This window comes from Pantherophis guttatus, chromosome 4 (assembly GCF_059756535.1).
Source record: "Pantherophis guttatus breed Tessera chromosome 4, ASM5975653v1, whole genome shotgun sequence".
Lineage (NCBI taxonomy): Eukaryota > Metazoa > Chordata > Lepidosauria > Squamata > Colubridae > Pantherophis > Pantherophis guttatus.
The window spans coordinates 73,191,229-73,210,082 of NC_142066.1; the positions used below are offsets into that span (position 1 = coordinate 73,191,229).

At 39.7% G+C, this 18,854-nt stretch overlaps 1 protein-coding gene across 2 annotated transcripts in view; it reads left to right on the top strand.

The window, feature by feature from the left end:
- The window catches only part of EGFR (epidermal growth factor receptor), a 205,577-nt gene that overhangs the window by 132,245 nt on the left and 54,478 nt on the right, over window positions 1-18,854 (top strand). For both annotated transcript variants that reach the window (XM_034416501.3, XM_034416502.3), the window contains exons 6-8: window positions 57-175; window positions 980-1,121; window positions 2,110-2,226. In XM_034416501.3, coding sequence (XP_034272392.1) covers window positions 57-175; window positions 980-1,121; window positions 2,110-2,226 — 378 coding nt within the window. The remainder of the gene's footprint in view (window positions 1-56; window positions 176-979; window positions 1,122-2,109; window positions 2,227-18,854) is intronic.

An 18,854-nucleotide genomic window follows, 5' to 3' on the forward strand; every position in this document is an offset into this window, starting at 1 on the left:
ATTTTTTTATTTGTAAAATATGATGCAGTTTAACTTGTGGTATTTTTAACTTTCAGTAACTAAGATTGACTGTGCAGCACAGTGCTCAGGTCGATGCAAGGGAAGATTGCCAAGTGACTGCTGTCATACTCAGTGCGCAGCAGGATGTACAGGTCCTAAAGAAAGTGACTGCTTGGTAAGGAAGCTATAGACACTTGCATAGCATTTTAGCAATATAAAAAAGGAAATTAATCAGATTAGTGCGTTTAGATTTTTTTTTCAAGTATTAACTACAATAAATAGAGAATAAAGCAATAAAAAGTAATATAACAAAAATAATAAAATTAAAAATTAAACTTTGTGCTTTAATCTCATTCTTAAAGTATCCCAAGAAATTCAGTAAGGTTGTATTTCAACAGTGTAGCCATTTCTTTTAGTTATAATTATCCTAGCTGTTATTAGTTAGTCCCATATTATATTTACATTTGTTTCTTTGGTCTCCCCACATCTGTCCTGGAAGAGAAATATAGGAAAATCCCATATGAATTCCATTATTTCCCTTGTGAAATGAATGCCATAGAAAACATAGCCCATGTTCTTCTGTATTGCCAATTCTACAAGGCTATTCATAACCAGTTGATTATTCCTCTTTTACTTAAATTTCTGGAACACTTGACAGCTTTTATTTACACTGTCTATTACACCATCAAATAAATTTATTTCTCTGAAAGTAGCAAAATGTTGCTACATTATGTATGAACTTTCCTACAATAGTTCTTGTTGTTAAAGGGTAACATTTTATTGAATGTATTTTTATTGGTCAATGACCAAAATAAAGTTGTCTGTCTACACGAACGCTTGGATGGATGGAATATTCTCTGAATTAAATTCTCTGAATTTAATCTTACCTAATTGTTTAAAATCCACTGCTGTCATTTCCCGTCATTGTTAAAACAAAAGATGGTTCTTTTTGTATATTATTTGGATTACCTTTTTATAGGCATGTCGCAAATTTTGGGATGATGCAACTTGCAAGGAGTCTTGTCCACCTTTACAAATATACAATCCCTATACTTATCAGTTGGAAGATAACCCAGAAGGAAAGTACAGTTTTGGAGCAACTTGTGTAAAAAACTGTCCACGTAAGTTAAATAAATATTAGTATTTATGTTAAATATTATTTAACAAAGCTTTCTTAAGTTTCTTTCTACCTTTCATTTGGTATGCTTCATATTAACTCCAAATTTATACCTCAAGAGGTTATTCCTTTATGCTCATCTATCCATTCCAAAATGAAGCATCAGAAGTATAGTACTAGGCAGGCAGTGCTAAACTTGTGAAAAATAAATGAAATACTGGAATATGTTTTGAAAGTTTATTTATAAATGTATACATCCATAAGAATTTACTCTTGAGATTTCATTCAGTGGAGAAAAGAATTTGGGGGAAATCTCATAAATTAAGCAAGGGGTTCATATGTAAGGAAGGTGTATGAATATTCTGTCAGTACCTGAACAATCAGCTCTTTGACAGATGTAATTTATATAGCTTCCACAACAATTTAATTCCAAGTATCATATGGGAATCTTTTTATATGGTGTTTTTCAGTTAGAAAATAGATTCTCAGTTACCTCTAGAATAAGAACACTTTTGAAAAATAGTAAAACTGATTTTAGCATTGCATCCATCTAGGATATTTAGGTTCCAAATCTATCTTATTCTATCTATCTTAATTTATTTTAATAAGTGGTTCTCTTCACTTTTAATGTACATATGCAATTCACTGAAATGTTTCAAAGGTGTGTTATGGAGAAGCTACTGCTATGAAGTATACTCACAGCTATTCAAAGTATTGGCAAGGTTCTTTTGCACATCAGTCCATTCTGAAGTTTACATTTGATCTGCCATTTTTTCCCAATATATTAAAACTTACTTAAATTGCATACCATTTATATTGATAAGCTTATAGTTGATTTGGAGAGTATGTTTGTGTACTTTTTTGGTAGAATATGTGTTTTGGCTGAAAATAAAAAATATTTCCAATATTTTGGAAATAATACAAATTCTGTGACAAGTCTCCTTTTTTCTCTTATGTTTGTCTGTTGTTTTCCCTCTCTTAATTTTTTCTAGATAATTATGTAGTAACAGATCATGGCTCATGTGTCAGATCATGTAATGCAGACTCTACAGAAGTGGAGCAGAATGGCATTCGAAAGTGTAAAAAATGTGATGGTCCTTGTAGCAAAGGTATGATGGATAGAAAATGAAATTATGCAACAACTCAAAGGATTATCACTAACAGTAGGCACTCTACATATTAATATGATGCCTGATATGATGCCTGAGAAGCTTTAATCATTTCACTAGATTTATAATGTTAACTGCAGCTGTTTTTTTTTTTTATTTTATCAATTTAACATTTTTATTGAGTTATAAGATAAAATAAGATACAAAATAGGAAAGTAAATAGGAAAGCAGTGGGGAAGAAGAGAGGGAAAAGAAGTGAGGAAGATTAGGAAAAAGAAAAAGAAGCATTGACTTCCGACTCTCTGTGTTGCAGGAAAATAAGGCATAAATAACAAATCACAACTTTTTGTTTTTTCATAATAATATAAACTAGCCATTTCTATAAGGATCTATCGGTCTAAACAGTAAAACCCAAACTCAAAGTTTCATTCTTGTCCATTTCAAGCACAAAGTTGAGAAGCAGTCTCCATGTGGAAATAAAAGTGCTTATATTCTTTTCTTTAATCTAAATAGCTGTTGATTATACTATTAACATGTAAATTGATGTTAAGTCCATATAATGGAATCATTGAGTTGGATGGGGCCATTTGGCAATCAAACCCATCCCTTTGGTCAATACAAAATCAGTTTATTAAGTTTTCCTTTTGTAAAGCCATCCAGCTCATGGTTACATTTTTCGGAGGATAAGATGTACTTCCCCCCTCCCCCAAAAGAAGTTTTTCAAGCTTTTTTTCAGCCCTAACGAGGCGCTAACGAGTGAAGCAATCTTCCACGCTTCGCCTGCTTTTCTCATTGCTTCTCTCTGACGATCAGCTGTGCTTTAGAAGCTGTTTTTTTATCCCCAACCCACACGCACTCAAAACCAGCGAACTTATGTGCTGAAGCTGACCAGATGAATACCTGGCAGGCAGATTTTTTTTTTCCTATTTTCCTCCCCAAAAACTAAAGTGTGTTTTATACTCTGGTGCATCTTATACTCTGAAAAATACGGTAACTTGGATAGGGTATAATAAAAAATAAATTAAAAAAAATCTGGTAAAAGAAATAGCCATTTTGAAGTAATGCAATATATAAGATTCATTATTCAGTGTAACCAATGTCAGGGAACAGCCAGGTTTTCAAGCACTTTTAAACACGGCGGATGGCAGCCCAACAAATCTCAGAAAAATGAGATTCCAGATGACAAGTGTTGCAACAGAGAATTTAATGTCAAGGATTCCTGAGAGATGACTATTAACTGTCCATTTGAAGATAGGAAAGGAGAGACTTCCCCCAATTGATTTCACAATCAAATTGTTCCTAGCATTTACAGGTAGTCCTTGTTGAACAATTACTCATTCAAACTTACAATAGTGGTGAATGAAGAGTAGTTGTGGCTGTCACAATATCTCTGGGGTCACATGATTGCAACTCAGATGCTTGGCAGTAATAGCCTTGCAGTGTCCTGTGATCATGTGACTACCATTTGTGACCTTCACTGCTGCCTTCCAACAAGGATACTGATGGGACTTTGAAAATGGTGATCACATGATTGAGGGATGTGACCATGTGGTATTTGCCTAATGACAGCAGTGGGGATTGCTGCAGTGGTGGGTTGCTCCCGGTTTGGACCAGTTCTATAGAACCGGTAGTAAAACCGACGGGAGGCTCCACTCACCGATCCCAATGTTATCAGGAAGCTTCTGCACAGAAGTGTGCGTGGCCCCGTTGCGAACCAATAGTAAAGGTAAGTAGAATCCATCCCTGGACTACTGGAATTGCTGTTGTAAGTCAGTGCAAAAGCATGATGTCATGTTATTGCACTGACTAACAACAGCAATTCCAGCAATCTCCGCTGCTGTCATTAGGCAAATCCCACATGGCCACATCCCTCAGTCATGCCTTATGATCAATTGCTTTGTGATGGAGTTGCTGATCCAAATTACTGTCAGTGAGGACTATCTATTTCTAATATTTATTGTAATTTGTGCTCCTATAACTTCAACTTTTATTGATACTTTGTATTTTGATTTACATCATTAAGTTTAATGTACCAGTTAACATACTCTCCTGATTATTCAACATATGAATTGCCATCTTGTGTCTCATATTATGTCTTTAATTTTTACTCTGATTAATGTTTCTGCCTGTATTCATTTCATTGCAGCAATTTTGGTTGTACTGAGGTTTGAATTATTCTAATTTGGCTATTTTGAAATGGTATCATTACACTATCTTTTAAGGAGAAAGCAGGATGAAATATTTCTTTGTAAAAGATTTATTTTCAACACTGTTACTTTGTTTTTTTATTAACCCATTGCAAGTTCTATTTTATTGTAAATGAAATTACACACAGTGTTAGATTTTAATTGACCTGGTTTTTTTCTGAAGTAAACTGGTATTGCTAGAATAATTTGATATAATAGAACTTCAGTATTAGAATAAATGCCTGCTATAAAATTCAATATATTTAAATATAATTTAATGAATCCTATAGGACAATTTTTAAATATAATGTATGTACACTACTTTTAGATTGTTATAAATTTAAATAAATCAATTCAAATATTTTTCTGTTAACTACGGTTTATTAAAATGAAAAAAATAGGATATACATAATAAATCTGGAACTGAATGTGATTTTACAGAAATAGAAAAAATATAATGCATAATTAAACTCTAAAAATATATCTATTTTAATGCAACACAATGATTTTTCCACAGTAAAAGATGATACAATCTATTATCTAAAATATCTCTATGATTACTACATTTTTTGGAGTATAAGACGCACTGGAGTATAAGACGCAACCACCCCACCCCTGTCCTTGCGCCTTGTGCCTACACTCCTCCCTCCTCAGCCACCTTCTCCTCCCAAACGGTCTTCGTGGCCAGAGGGGCTCCATCCGCACTCAAGGTTGGTTCCCCCCCCACCTTGCTCTCTTAAATTGAATTGCACTGAGCAGCTGGGGGGGAGGCGTGACAGAGAAATGTCTCAGCTCCCCACAGCCACTTGGCATTTTGACTACCCGAAACAGATCAGTGCCGGCTGCTACTTTCTCCCAGGATCATTTATCAACAAGTCAGAAAAGCAGTGCAGTTCAGTTTAAGTGAGCAAGGGGGGGTGGGGTGGAAAAACCAACTTCAACCTTCTTCCAGCAACAGGAGAGTGTGCTTTCTCAACGTGCCCAGAGTTATCTTCTTCCCCTTTAGCCACCAAGAAGGAGGAGGGCACACGGCTCTGCAAATTGCATTGGAGAATCGGGGAGGAAAACACCTTACATCACAGAAAATGTGATGCATGAAAGCAAGGCTCTTGCAAAGCAGGCGCTTCTGCATGGATAAGCATAAGACAAGGTGCTCGCCGCTCAGCCTGCCCCTTCTCCAGACAACCCAGGCTGAGGGTGGTCAGCTTCTGCTCCTGGCCCAGGAGACAGATCTGGCCAGGAGGGAAGTGAGACTGGAAAAGGAGGAGGAGGGTGTGTGGCTTTGCAAATTGCTTTGGGGAATTGGGGAGGAAAAAGAGCATTGCCTCCATGCATTGTGTTTTCCAGCGTTTTTCTCCCCAATTCATGGAAGCAATTTGCAAAGCCGCACATCCTCCTCCTCCTTTTCCGCAGTCTCACTTTCTCTTTCCTCCTGGCCAGATCTATTTCCGAGGCCAGGAGCAGAAGCTGACTGCCCTCAGCCTGGGTTGTCTGGAGAAGAGGCAGGCTGGGCGGCGAGTCACCTTGCCTTACACCTCTCACACAGAAGCGCCCACTTCACAAAAGCATCGCCTCCATGCAATACGTTTTCTGGCATTTTCCTCCCCGATTCCCCTATGCAATTCGCAGAGCTGGGCACCCTTATGAAAATGCGGCGGTGGCAGTTTTCGGCCGGTTCCAAGCAGCACCCTAACTGTTTCCGCTACCCATCTCCTAGCATGCAGTGACTGAAAATGCGATGCTCATTTTTGGCAATGTGAGGATCCCCACTGCCTGAAACCGCCAGAAAATGCAAAGCACAGAGGCTGACAACCTCCCAAGGGTGGGGGCCGGTGGGTGGGTGGGGCTACATTCAGACTATAAGATGCACCCAGATTTTCACCCTCTTTTGGGGGGTAAAAAGGTGTGTCTTATACTCCGGAAAATACTGTATGTATCTTTGTTAAAAATAATAAAAATAATAATATTTGGACTTTATTAAATGGAACTTAGGATAGATTACATGTATTATTTACTTATTTATTGAATTTCTATGCCTCCCATTTCACTGATACAATGACTGTGAATGGCTTGCAATATAATTAAAAATTTAAAGTTTTAGACAACAGTTAAAATAAGAAAAATTACAATGTTATAAACCAAGGTGATGGGCAGTTTGAAGTTGAGGATCCAATCAGCCTCCACAACATATGAAGTCTCTGTCAGGGCCTTAAGCCAAGCAAAGCAAAAAAATTTGGCTCTTTCAGATATTCAGGAATATGGGGCAGACCTTATCTCTGTGGAGAGAATATTCCAGAGAGCAGAGGCCATGGCAGAAAAAGCTCTTTTCCTGGACCCCACCAGCCAAAATTCTTTTGCTGGCAGAATAACAAAAGAAGGCCCTTTCCACGGGAATGAGTGGGGCAGGCTAGGCCCATCAGTTTAAAACAGTTCCTCAGATACCCTGGATTTATGCTATAAAGGACGTTAAAGGTAATGAGAAACATCTTGAATTGGACCTGGAAGCAAACTGGCAGCTAGTGCAGCTCATGTAACAATGGTGTCACATATGTCACTCGAGCAGTCTCCAGAACTGTCTATGCCACTGTATGTCTGTACCGAGAAAGGACACAACTAGCACACAACACAATTGTCACATGCTCTTTGAATCAGGAGTCATGAATCTAGGTCACGGATGTCAAACTCACCGCGTCACGTTGCCATCACATGATGTTTCGTGACGTTTTTCACATTCACAGAGCTGGGGTAAGTGGCCTGTATGTAATGCATCCAGCCCATGGGCTACCAGTTTGACACCTCTGATCTAGGAGAACCCATAGATTGTGCACTGGATATGTCTGGCATTATGCAATTTTATCAAAACTAAAGATGACAAACCCCCAGATCAGGGGTGAAATCCAGCAGGTTCTAACAGATTCTGGAGAACTGGTAGTGGAAATTTTGAGTAGTTCGGAGGATCGGCAAATACTACCTCTGGCTGGCCCCAAACTAGGGTGGGAACGGAGATTTTGCAATATCCTTCCCCCAGGAAGGGAGGGAACGGAGATTTTGCAGTAACCTTCCCCTACCATGCCCACCAAGCCATGCCCACAGAATCGGTAGGGAAAAATTTTGGATTTTACCCCTGTCCCAGATTCCAAAGCTCCTTGAACCCACTACCACTCCATCTTTTTTTTTTTTTATTGCAAAAGTTTTACAATTACATTTTCACCCCTTTTTTCACCACCCCCCTCCCCAAACTTCCCATCCTCCCTAACCCTCCCTAACCCTCCCCCCCCCAGACTTCCCTATTATGTACTCATAACTAATGACACTGATATATAAGCTTGAACCCATCCCTTCCCCTGTATAATTTTTCCTCTTTGTCTCTTTACATTAAAATATTTCTAATACATTATTTTCAAATAAAAGCTATTTGATACTTTCTAGTTTGGTATTTGTTCTGAACATATTCTATCCACCTTTTCCATTCCCATTCATAAGTCTCTTGTGAACAGTCTTTTAAATATGCTGAAATCTTCGCCATCTCTGCAAAACTAGCCATCTTCAAAGTCCATTCCTCGATAGTGGGCAAAGCTTCATTCTTCCAGTATTTACCTATCAACAATCTTGCTGCTGTTATCATATACAATATCAGTTTTGTTTCACCCCGTGTAAAACCCTTAACTATACCCAATAAAAACAACTGTGGAGAAAATTGAATTTTTTTCCTCAAAACATTCTGCATGACCCACCAAATTTTTATCCAAAAAGCCTTAACTTTCCTACAGGTCCACCAAACATGATAATACGTAGCATCCAAACATTCGCATCTCCAACATTTTGGCTGAACATTAGGGTACATACATGACAACTTTTTAGGATCTAAATGCCATCTATAAAACATTTTATAAAAATTTTCTCTCAGATTTTGCGACTGTGTAAATTTAACATTCTGAACCCAAATTTTTTCCCAAGTTTCCAGCATCACTGGTTCTTCAAAATTCTGTGCCCACTTAATCATACAATCTTTAACTAATTCCGTTTCTGAGTCTCTTTCTAACAAAACATTATAAAGCCTTTTAATATGCATTGGACCTTTCTCTCTTATATGTCTAACCAATTCTTCCTCATGCAACATAATACCAGTTTTTTGGTCCTCTTTCCATCTCAGTTGTAGTTGATTATATTGTAACCAAGTTAAATTAAACCCTTCATCCAACAGTGTCTGTAATGTCTTCAGCTGCCATCTGCCCGCATCTGTGAAAAGAACCTCTTTATATAAAAACCCCCCGAGTGACATTATATTTGTATTCCACAAAGTATGACCAAGATCCAGCCATAGCGGTATTTTGTAATCCCATTTGAGTCGGTGCTTCTTCCAAACTCTCATCAAAGAGTCTCTAAGTACATGACTTTTAAATACTTTATCTACTTTATCATCGTAAAATAAATAAGCATGCCATCCAAATTCAAGATCAAAACTTTCTGCATTCAATATTCCAGTCTTTTTACTTCCAAACCAATCACTTGTTGAAGTTAAAGCTGCTGCATCATAATATAACTGTAGGTTTGGGAGTTTAAGGCCTCCTCTTTCTGGAACATCTTGCATAATTTTCAATTTCACTCTCGGCTTCTTCTCGTTCCAGACAAACTTATTCACACCAGACTGCCAAACTTTCAGTTGTTTATCACTTTTAAGCACCGGAATCATTTGAAACAAAAACAGAAATCTTGGCAAAATGTTCATCTTAACTGCTGCTATTCTTCCAAGTAAAGACAGTTGCAGCTTTTTCCAAGTCTCCATGTCTTTCTGAACCTCTCGCCACAACACCTCATAATTATTTTGAAACAATTTCATGTTTGATTCTGCAACCTGAACTCCAAGATATTTTACCTTAGGTACAATTTCAAAACCTGCCCTCCTTTCAAGCTCATGTTTGCGATCTTGTGTCATATTTTTAACTATCATTTTAGTCTTTTTTGAATTCAGTCTAAAACCTGAAACTCTACCATAGTCTTGTATAATGTCCTTCATCAGGATTGTTGATTCCATTGGTTGTGATAGGGTAACAACCAGATCATCTGCAAATGCCTTTATTCTATAATCCTCTTGCCTTATCATTATGCCTTTCAAAATTTTAGAGTCCCGTATTGTATTTAGCAAGACTTCCAGTGTTAAAATAAATAAAAGTGGGGACAACGGACATCCCTGTCTTGTTCCTTTTTCAATTTTAAACTCTGTCGTCAGACTTCCATTAATAATAATCTGTGCCTTTTGCTCTTGATAAATTGCTGAAATCGCCTGTATAAATTGGTCCCCAAAGTCCATCTTTTTTAAAGTCGTTAGTAGAAAATTCCAATCCACTCTATCAAAGGCCTTCTCTGCATCCAAAAAAACCAGCACTGCAGGAATCTGTTTATTCTTATCAAGATATTCCAATAAATCTATTACTTGCCTTACATTATCCTTCATATATCTGCCCTCAATAAATCCCGCTTGATCCTCATGAATCACCTTTTGGATTACTGGCATCAACCTGTTGGCTAATACTTTCGCATAGATTTTATAGTCTGTATTCAAAAGAGATATTGGTCTATAATTCTCTGGTTTTTTAGGACCAACTTGTTCTTTTGGTATCAAAGATATATAAGCAGTTGTCCAGGATGGGGGTATTTTACCCCCTTGTTGAATATTGCAAAATAAATCTCTAAGTTGTCCCACCATTTCAGCTTGTAAAGTTTTGTAATACACTGCGGTCAAACCATCCGTACCAGGAGCTTTAGCTGTTTTTAACTGTTTAATTGCTGCTATTATCTCCTCCTCTGTTATAGGGTAATTCATTCTTTTCTTTTGTTGATCAGTAATTTTTGTAACTCTCTTGTCATTTAAATATTTTTCTATAAGTCCATTCTGCACCTCCTCTTTGGCATATAGTTTGGTATAATAGTCCACAAAAGCTTCTTTAATTAATTTTTGTTGAAAAATTTCTTTCCCTCCAATATCAATACTATCAATAGTCCGTATACTTTGTTTTTTCCTCAATGTGTAAGCCAACCATCTGCCCGGTTTGTTAGCGTTGCAAAATGTATTATGCTTCGCATATTGTAAGTTTGTTGCAACTTGTTCCGCCATAAGCATTTGAAATTGGTCTTTCAAAAGTTTTATAGCACTTCGTATTCTTTCATCTGTTGGGTTTTTAATAAGTAACTGTTCTTTGTTCTTTATTTCCGTTTCCAATTCAGATCTTTTCTTTTGTCGGAACAGTCTATGTTTAGAGTTCATGTAGATAAGTACCCCTCTCATATAAGCTTTACTTGCGTCCCAAACAATTTCAATTGGGGTACCTTTATTCAAATTTGTTTCAAAAAATTCTTTCAAATGCTTTTTAAGTTCTATTGTATTTTTTTCATATCTAAACAAGTTCTCATTTAATCTCCAAGAACGTCTCTCAACCTTATCCATCTCAATTTCTATCCATACAGGGCTATGGTCAGTCAAAGTTCTTGGAAAAATCTTTGTTCTTTTTGTCTTAACAAGTAGATCATTTGACAACAGGATAAAATCAATCCTAGAAAAGGATCTATGTCTATCAGAAAAGAAAGTGTAATCCAATTCTTTTGGGTTATGTATTCTCCAAACATCTTTTAGTTCCATATCTTCTTTCATATCAAAAAAAGTCTGTGGTAGTCTAATTCTAGACTTTGCCAAACTCTTTTTATCTAGTTTAGAATCAATTACTCCATTCCAGTCTCCCATAATTAAAATAGATCTATAGTCCCATTGCAATATTTTAGTATGTAACATCTTATAAAAATAGTCCTGTTGTTGATTGGGAGCATAAATTCCAATCAAAAGAATTTGGCCATTTGCTGTAAACAATTCAATTGCTACAAACCTACCATCTTGATCTGCTTCTATAACTTTAGCTGTTAACTTTTTATTTACATAAATAACCACACCATTCTTTTTCTGCGAAGTTGAAGATATAAAATGTGCTCCTAGTTTGGAGTTTATCAAATATTTTTGATCTTGAGTTGTAATATGCGTTTCTTGTAAACATATTATATCATTATTAAATTGTTTCAAATATGTAAATAGTTTCTTCCTTTTCTGTGCTGAGTTCAACCCATTGACGTTCCAAGATAAACACTTAAAGGTCATCAGCCTCTTTCTGGAGCACAGAGCAAAATGCTTGAAGATCATCCGAAAGCTTCGATCTCGCTCCTCCCATAGCTCCACTCTCTTGTACAGTACTCTTAACTGCCTTCTTGTCTTGTCTTTCCTGTTGTTGTTGTTGTTGCTTTTGTTTAAGTAGCTTAGATTGAGCTCTAGTTATACGTTGATCTTTAACTTCAGTCAACTGAATCAAGTCCAAAATTGGAGAAGAATCAAACAAGGGCTCACTCAGAAAACCTCCTTCTGCACCTTGCACTACTTCTAATTCCTGCTTGGACTGTTCTTGCAATTGCCTCTCTTCACTCTCTTTAATCTCCAAAACTGTGGATGTACGTGGAGATGGTGTTCTTTCCTTAAGAATAGTAGTGTAAAAGTGTTGTGCCTTCTCCACGGTATTCAACCGATATCCTTCTCCCTTATATCTAAAAATTATCCCAGCTGCGTCCCACCGGAAGGGTATCTGTAAATTTCTCAGTTCCTTAACAAGAAAACCAAATTCTTTTCTGGCTTTCAGCATTTTAGGAGGTAATTCTTTAAAGATTTCAAGTCGTGAACCCCCCACTTGTACAGAAGTATGAAAAGATTTTTGCAGGATATCATTTCTAATTCCTCTATCTGTAAAGTATATGACCACATCTCTAGGCAGTTGTCTTTGTCTGGCCACCCAAGAGTTCACTCTATAGATTTTATCTATTTTGTGAAATACCACATCAGGATTAACTTGTAAAATCTTGGCCAAGGCTTCAGAACAAACTTGTCTCAAATCCTGTCTCTCCCCCTCTCGAATTCCCCGAAGCCGTATGGCGAATTCCATCGCCCGGAATTGTATCATAACAATCTCATCTTCAATTCTCTGCATTTTATTGTCAACTTCATCAATTTTATAATCATTGTCTTTCATCTTGACATTAACTTCTGATTTAAATTCTTCAACTTTAAAATCAACTTTCCCAATAAATTCTGCCAGGCCAGACGCCACTTCTGATATTTTTTTGGTCACCTTATTTTGATTCTGTTTCACCATATCTTTAACTTCATTAATTTCCTGCATAAATTCCTGATGTGATTTTTGAAGTTTATCATCTATCTCCTGTTGACATTTTAGAAATTTATCATCCAGAGTTTTAGAAATAAATTGTTTTAAATCTCCCACATCAAATTCTTTTTTCTGGGTCTGTAACTGCTGTGCAGAGGGAAGCTGCGTTTCTTGTTTATGTGTGGGGGATCCCCCCCCTGCTGCCTTCCCTTCCTGCTTCTTTGAAGCCATCCTGCCACATAGTCTGGATTTTCTAAAAAGGGAAGTTCCTTTTCCTTTCCCTCCTGCACAAAGACTTCTAAAAAAGTCCCCCAGATTTGATCAATTAAAAGCTAAAGTAAAACAAAGTCCAATATTAAAAAGGGAGAAATTTTCCACTTGCTTCTCTTATAGCAAACAAGGCAACTTTGCAACAACTTGGAAACTTGTAACACAAAATAACTTCACCAATCCACACTCATTGGCTCGTTAACTTTAAGGCTAAGCGCCATGTTTTTTTCAAAGCACTTTCACTCACTCAAATTTGTCTCAGTTTGAAAAGTCAACAAAGCGCTAATACTTGCGTTTCCAAGTTTCAGGGTTCAGATAGGTTCGCTGTTTGTTAAAGCTGATTCTTTTCAAATTACGTTTCCTGCAGCCGGCTTGTTTTGCGGAGGCAAAATCGTACCACGTCGCCCGGAGTTTCCGCAGGTTGGGAGGGAGCCACACCCGTTCTCTCCCCAGAAACAATTCCCTGGGGGACAACGGGGGCTCAACCTGTGCCCTGCAATCTCTACTTCTTCAATCCTTAGGATTTTGAAGCTTTCAAGCCGCTTCTGAGTAACGAAGCGGCTCTACGGGCGGCGGGACTGGCGGAGCTCCGAAAGGCACCGCCGTCGCCGAAGGCAGAGAAACCGGAAGTTTCCACTCCATCTTATCCAGGTTCATCTGAAGCCTATTGTCCCTCACCTAAACCCCTACAGCCCTCAGGCTGGGAGAGGATAGTTATTGTATCACTTGAATCACCAGATATGGTTAATTTGGACAGTGTACAATAAATACTTTTTTAAAAAAAATCTGGTAAAAGAAACCGCCATTTTAGAGTAATACAATATATAAGATTCATTATTCAGTGTAACCAAAGAACTGAAGAAGCTTCTTGGATGAGAAACAAAATGTTTTCAAAGGGAAAAAAAAAACAAGAAAGTCCAATTGCCTTTTTGAAAATACATCTTTGGAACTCCTTTCTAGAGGCTTTTGCCAAACAGGAAGGGCAAGGATTAGTAGTTGCTTTAACAGCTCCAAGGACCCTGTCCATTTCCTCAGGTCTAACAGGGTAAAAATGTTGCTCCCTAGGCATCTCTAATAGACCTGCTCTATTATTCGGTGCTAATTGAAAATGAATTTGAGTGATTTTATCCATCAGCTGCTTGATAATTCATCTGCACAGACTTGTAAATGCCCTTCCCAAAAAGGGACTGAGTGACCTTAAATAGGGCTGCCAGGCGTCAGTCTGTGGACACAATTAGTACAGAGAAATAGTTAGATTTCACTGCTGCTACCGCCACAAGGTAGGGTTTAATAGTGTCTCTGAGTTGTGATTGGCTGGATTGGTTCTTTGTCTTCCTCCTAGCATTCTAACCATTTTATGGGATTATTATCCAGGGAGGTCTTATTTTCAGGGAAACAGAGAACTCCCCCAAAAAAAGTGGTGTTATTAGCTAGTTTTAGAAAATATACTTTTCCCAAAAGTTTCCACAATTTTGGCCACTACATATTTGTGTTAAAATATAGGCCTTCATTATTTAGTTGTTCAGCATTTTAGTCCACCATTCTGATGACAATAATAATATCGTTAATACATACATAGTGTCACCATCTTTCAACATCTAATCTTTATATCTAGATACTACTTTTAGTATATTATATAGAAATATGTATAATAATATTCCCTCTATTTCTTGTTTCTGCCTCTGTTCTAGCTCCTAGTAAAGCCAATCTTGTGTTACAAAACATTTCCTCTATCCATCATCTCTTGCCAATTTTAATATCTCAATTCTTATTGGTTTTTTGACTTACCTCCCAAATTCCTCCCTTGGCTCTTCATCTCTATCTACATCTTTCCGCTTAACCTAAGTATTTCTTCCATCTCTACTATCTTTTGCTGCCAAGCCTTCAGAGGTCTGCCCAAGTCTCTATTTTCTTTTCAAGAATATCTTTCTGTTTATCCAGTGTCATTTTTGGTCTTTCAGTATGTATTTTCCCTGAATTGTTTCATAAATTTTTATTGCTTTCTTTTTCTTCTCTTCTTGTTTTATTTGTTTATTTGTCTGTTCTATCTTTCGCCCTGGTCTCTCTATTATCTCCTCTATTTCCTGGGCTTTTTGATTATTATTCATTATCCCATGTAGGACACTTTCTAGCTTCCTGTTAATGTTATTCATTAAATCCTTTATTTAATTCTTTTTAAATAATCCAGGAATATTTCCAAATGTCTCCTTAAATTCACTCTATAAATTCAGTCATAACTCCCGATATTTGAATTGCAATTTATTTAGATGACTTCCGTGTTCTCACCAATAGAGCTCCAGTAGTCATGAAGTAAATAAGTATAGAGCAGTAGATAGCACAGCAGTCCTCGAGGTGTTATTTATTTCCATTTTCTCCTGTTTTATCAGTATTTTTCCAGGGTTATAGGAATATAATGTCTATTCCATTCACCCATAGGTGGTGTCTTCAGCTTAATGTTCAACGTTACACAGATTCTAACAGGGGATCTATCCTTGAAGTTCCATTGGCATTTATTCAAACAAATAATCCAAATTCTAACAAGTAATTCCAGCATTTTAAAATGCCTTATTACCAATAAACATTAGAGATCCAAACATCCTATGTTTTTAAAGGTTTTGCGCTCTCAAAATCTTTTCTTTGGGGTCTGTGATTTTTCTCTCTGTAATTGTTCGCCGCTTAACCAAACTATTAAAAGAGTCTCTTTTCCAGAATTTATTTTCTTTAGAGTAGGTTTTAGGTAAAAAGAAAAAAAAGAGTCAACTCACCCAGTTCCAGTAACTGTTCATCCACACTGCTCCAGCACATTCTTTGTGGCTGTCGTCTTCATTGTTGGATGAGAGGGAATTAGCCCTGGGTCAAGCAGGAGAGCCACTGCTCTCCACAACCTGCAGGGCACCACTCCACTCTTCGTCACTCCCACAGGGTAACTTTAGCCCCTTATGGGATTTGACACGAGTTCACAGAGCCCCATTCTTTGTGTCCAATAGCTCTGTGACATCAACTGGAAGTCTGTATTCTATATAATTCTAGATCACCCACTGCGCATGCATGCATGACCAACCCGTGCTCCCCCCACCCCCCCACATGTGCGCATGACCCCATGTGCTCCCCCCACACAAACGCGTGCAATCTCCCATGCTCCCCCAATCTCCCACGCAAGCGCGCACAACCCCCTGCGCTCCCCCACCCCCATCCATGACCCCCCTGTGGTCTGGCAGGCCTCCCTGAAGCCTCTTGGGACCAAAAACAGGCCACCGGGGGCACACTACACCTCCCGTGGCCTGTTTTGGCACAGGGAGGTGCACCACTTCCCCCACGCTCCGCCCAATGCATGCTCATGAGACCCCCTCCCATCTCACCCCCATGCCAGAGACCTGAAAATCAACTGATTGGCAGGAGGCACGTGCGCATATGTGTTGAAGCTGAGCTGGGCAATGGCTCACGTGTCTGCAGAGAGGGCTGCCCGTGCCACCTGTGGCACACATGCCATAGGTTAACCATCATGGGCCTAGGTTATAAGAAGATTGCCACGACCATTAAACTGAGCTGCAGCACGGTGGCCAAGACCATACAGCAGTTTAACAGGACAGGTTCCCCTCAGAACAGGCCTCACCATGGTCAACCAAAGAAGTTGAGTGTCCATGCTCAGTGTCATATCCAGAGGTTGGCTTTGGGAAATAGATGTATGAGTGCTGCCAGCATTGCTTCAGAGGTTGAAGGTGTGGGGGCTTAGGCTGTCAGTGTTCAAATCATACGCCGCACACTACATCAAATTGGTCTGCAGGGCTGTTATCTCAGAAGGAAGCCTCTTCTAAAGATGATGCACAAGAAACCTCACAGTTTGCTGCAGACAAGCAGGCTTAGGACATTGATTCCTGGAACCATGTCCTATGGTTTGATGAGACCAAGATAAACTTATTTGGTTCAGATGGTGTCAAGTGTGTGTGGCGGCAACCAAGTGAGGAGTACAAAGACAAGTGTGTCTTGCTTACGGTCAAGCAAGACCTTGTGACTCCCGAGGACGTGGACAGGATTCTGGGGAGGCTTAGCGCTGCCACATGTTTATTGGATCTGTGTCCCTCCTGGTTGATGCTGGCCTCCCGGAAGATTACACGAGGCTGGCTCCAGGGGATTATTAACGCTTCTTTAAGCGAGGGTTACTTTCCCCCCCTCTTTGAAAGAGGCGGTGGTGAGGCCCCTCCTCAAGAAGCCCTCCCTGGACCCAGCTGTATTAGCGAATTATCACCCAGTCTCCAATCTTCGCTTTGTGGCGAAGGTTGTTGAGAGTGTGGTGGCACGACAACTTCCCCAGTACCTGGATGAAGCCGATTATCTAGATCCGTTCCAGTTGGGCTTCAGGCCAGGGCACAGCACAGAAACGGCATTGGTCGCATTGGTTGATGATCTCTGGAGGGTTCGGGACAGGGGTTGCTCCTCTGTCCTGGTCCTATTAGATCTCTCAGCGGTCTTTGATAACATCGACCATGGTATCATACTGCGACGATTGCAGGGATTGGGAGTGGGGGGCACCGTGTTGCGGTGGTTCTCCTCCTTCCTCTCCGACTGTATGCAGTTTGTGTTGACGGGGGCAGAGGTTGACCTCGAGGCGCCTTGTTTGTGGGGTGCCGCAAGGGTCAGTCCTCTCGCCCCTTCTGTTCAACATTTATGTGAAGCCGCTGGGCGAGATCATCCATGGTTTCGGGGTGAGGTTCCATCAGTATACTGATGATACTCAGCTGTACATCTCCACCCCGGACTACCCCAATGATGCCCTTGACGTGATGTCCCAGTGCTTGGAGGCCGTGCGGATGGGGAGAATGGGGAGAAACAAGCTCAAACTCAATCCCTCCAAGACCGAGTGGCTGTGGCTTCCGGTGTCCCGGTATAGTCAGCTGGTTCCATCACTGACCATTGGGGGCAAAATCCTGGCCCCCTCAGAGAGGGCTTGCAACTTGGGTGTTCTCCTGGATGCACGGCTGTCTTTGGAAGATCACATGACGGCTGTGGCCAGGGGAGCTTTCTATCGGGTTCGCCTGATGCACCAGTTGCGTCCCTTTTTGGACCTGGATGCCCTGTGCACGGTCACTCATAGTCTCGTCACATCCCGTCTGGACTACTGCAATGCTCTCTACATGGGGCTCCCCTTGAAGAGCACTTGGAGGCTCCAACTGGTCCAGAATGCGGCCGCGCGGGTGGTTATGAGTGCGACTCAGCGCACCCACATAACACTCCTCCTGCGCGAGCTGTACTGGCTCCCAGCGGTCTTCCGGATGCGATTCAAGGTGTTGGTTACCACCTTTAAAGCGCTCCATGGCTTAGGACCAAGGTATATACGAGACAGCCTTCTGCCATCAACAACCTCCATCAACAACCAACAACAACAACATCAATGGCCAATATGCTCCCACAGAGAGGGGCTCCTCAGGGTGCCGTTGGCCAAACAATGCTGACTGGCAACACCCAGGGGGAGAGCCTTCTCTGTGGGGGCACCAGCCCTCTGGAATGAGCTGCCCGTAGAGCTTCGTGTTAGCCCCGACCTGCGTACTTTTCGCCATGCCCTTAAGATCCTTTTGTTCCAGCAAGCCGGACTGGCCTAGTACGAATTTTATAATGGGTGTATGTGTGTTTTAATTCGCGGGCCAAATTTTATATATTCGATTTTAATTGGTTTTAAATTTTATAAATCTATGTGTTTTAATATGGCTGTAAATTACCCTGAGTCCTTTGGGAGAAGGGTGGTATAGAAATCTAATAAACTTCAAACTTCAAGCATGATAGTGAGAATGTCATGGTCTGAGGCTGCATGAGTGCTGCTGGCACTGGGGAGCTACAGTTCATTGAGGGAACCATGAATGCCAACATGTACTGTAACATACTGAAGCAGAGCATGATCCCCTCCCTTCGGAGACTGGACCGCAGGGCAATATTCCAACATGATAATGTCCCCAGACACACCTCTAAAATGAGCACTGCCTTG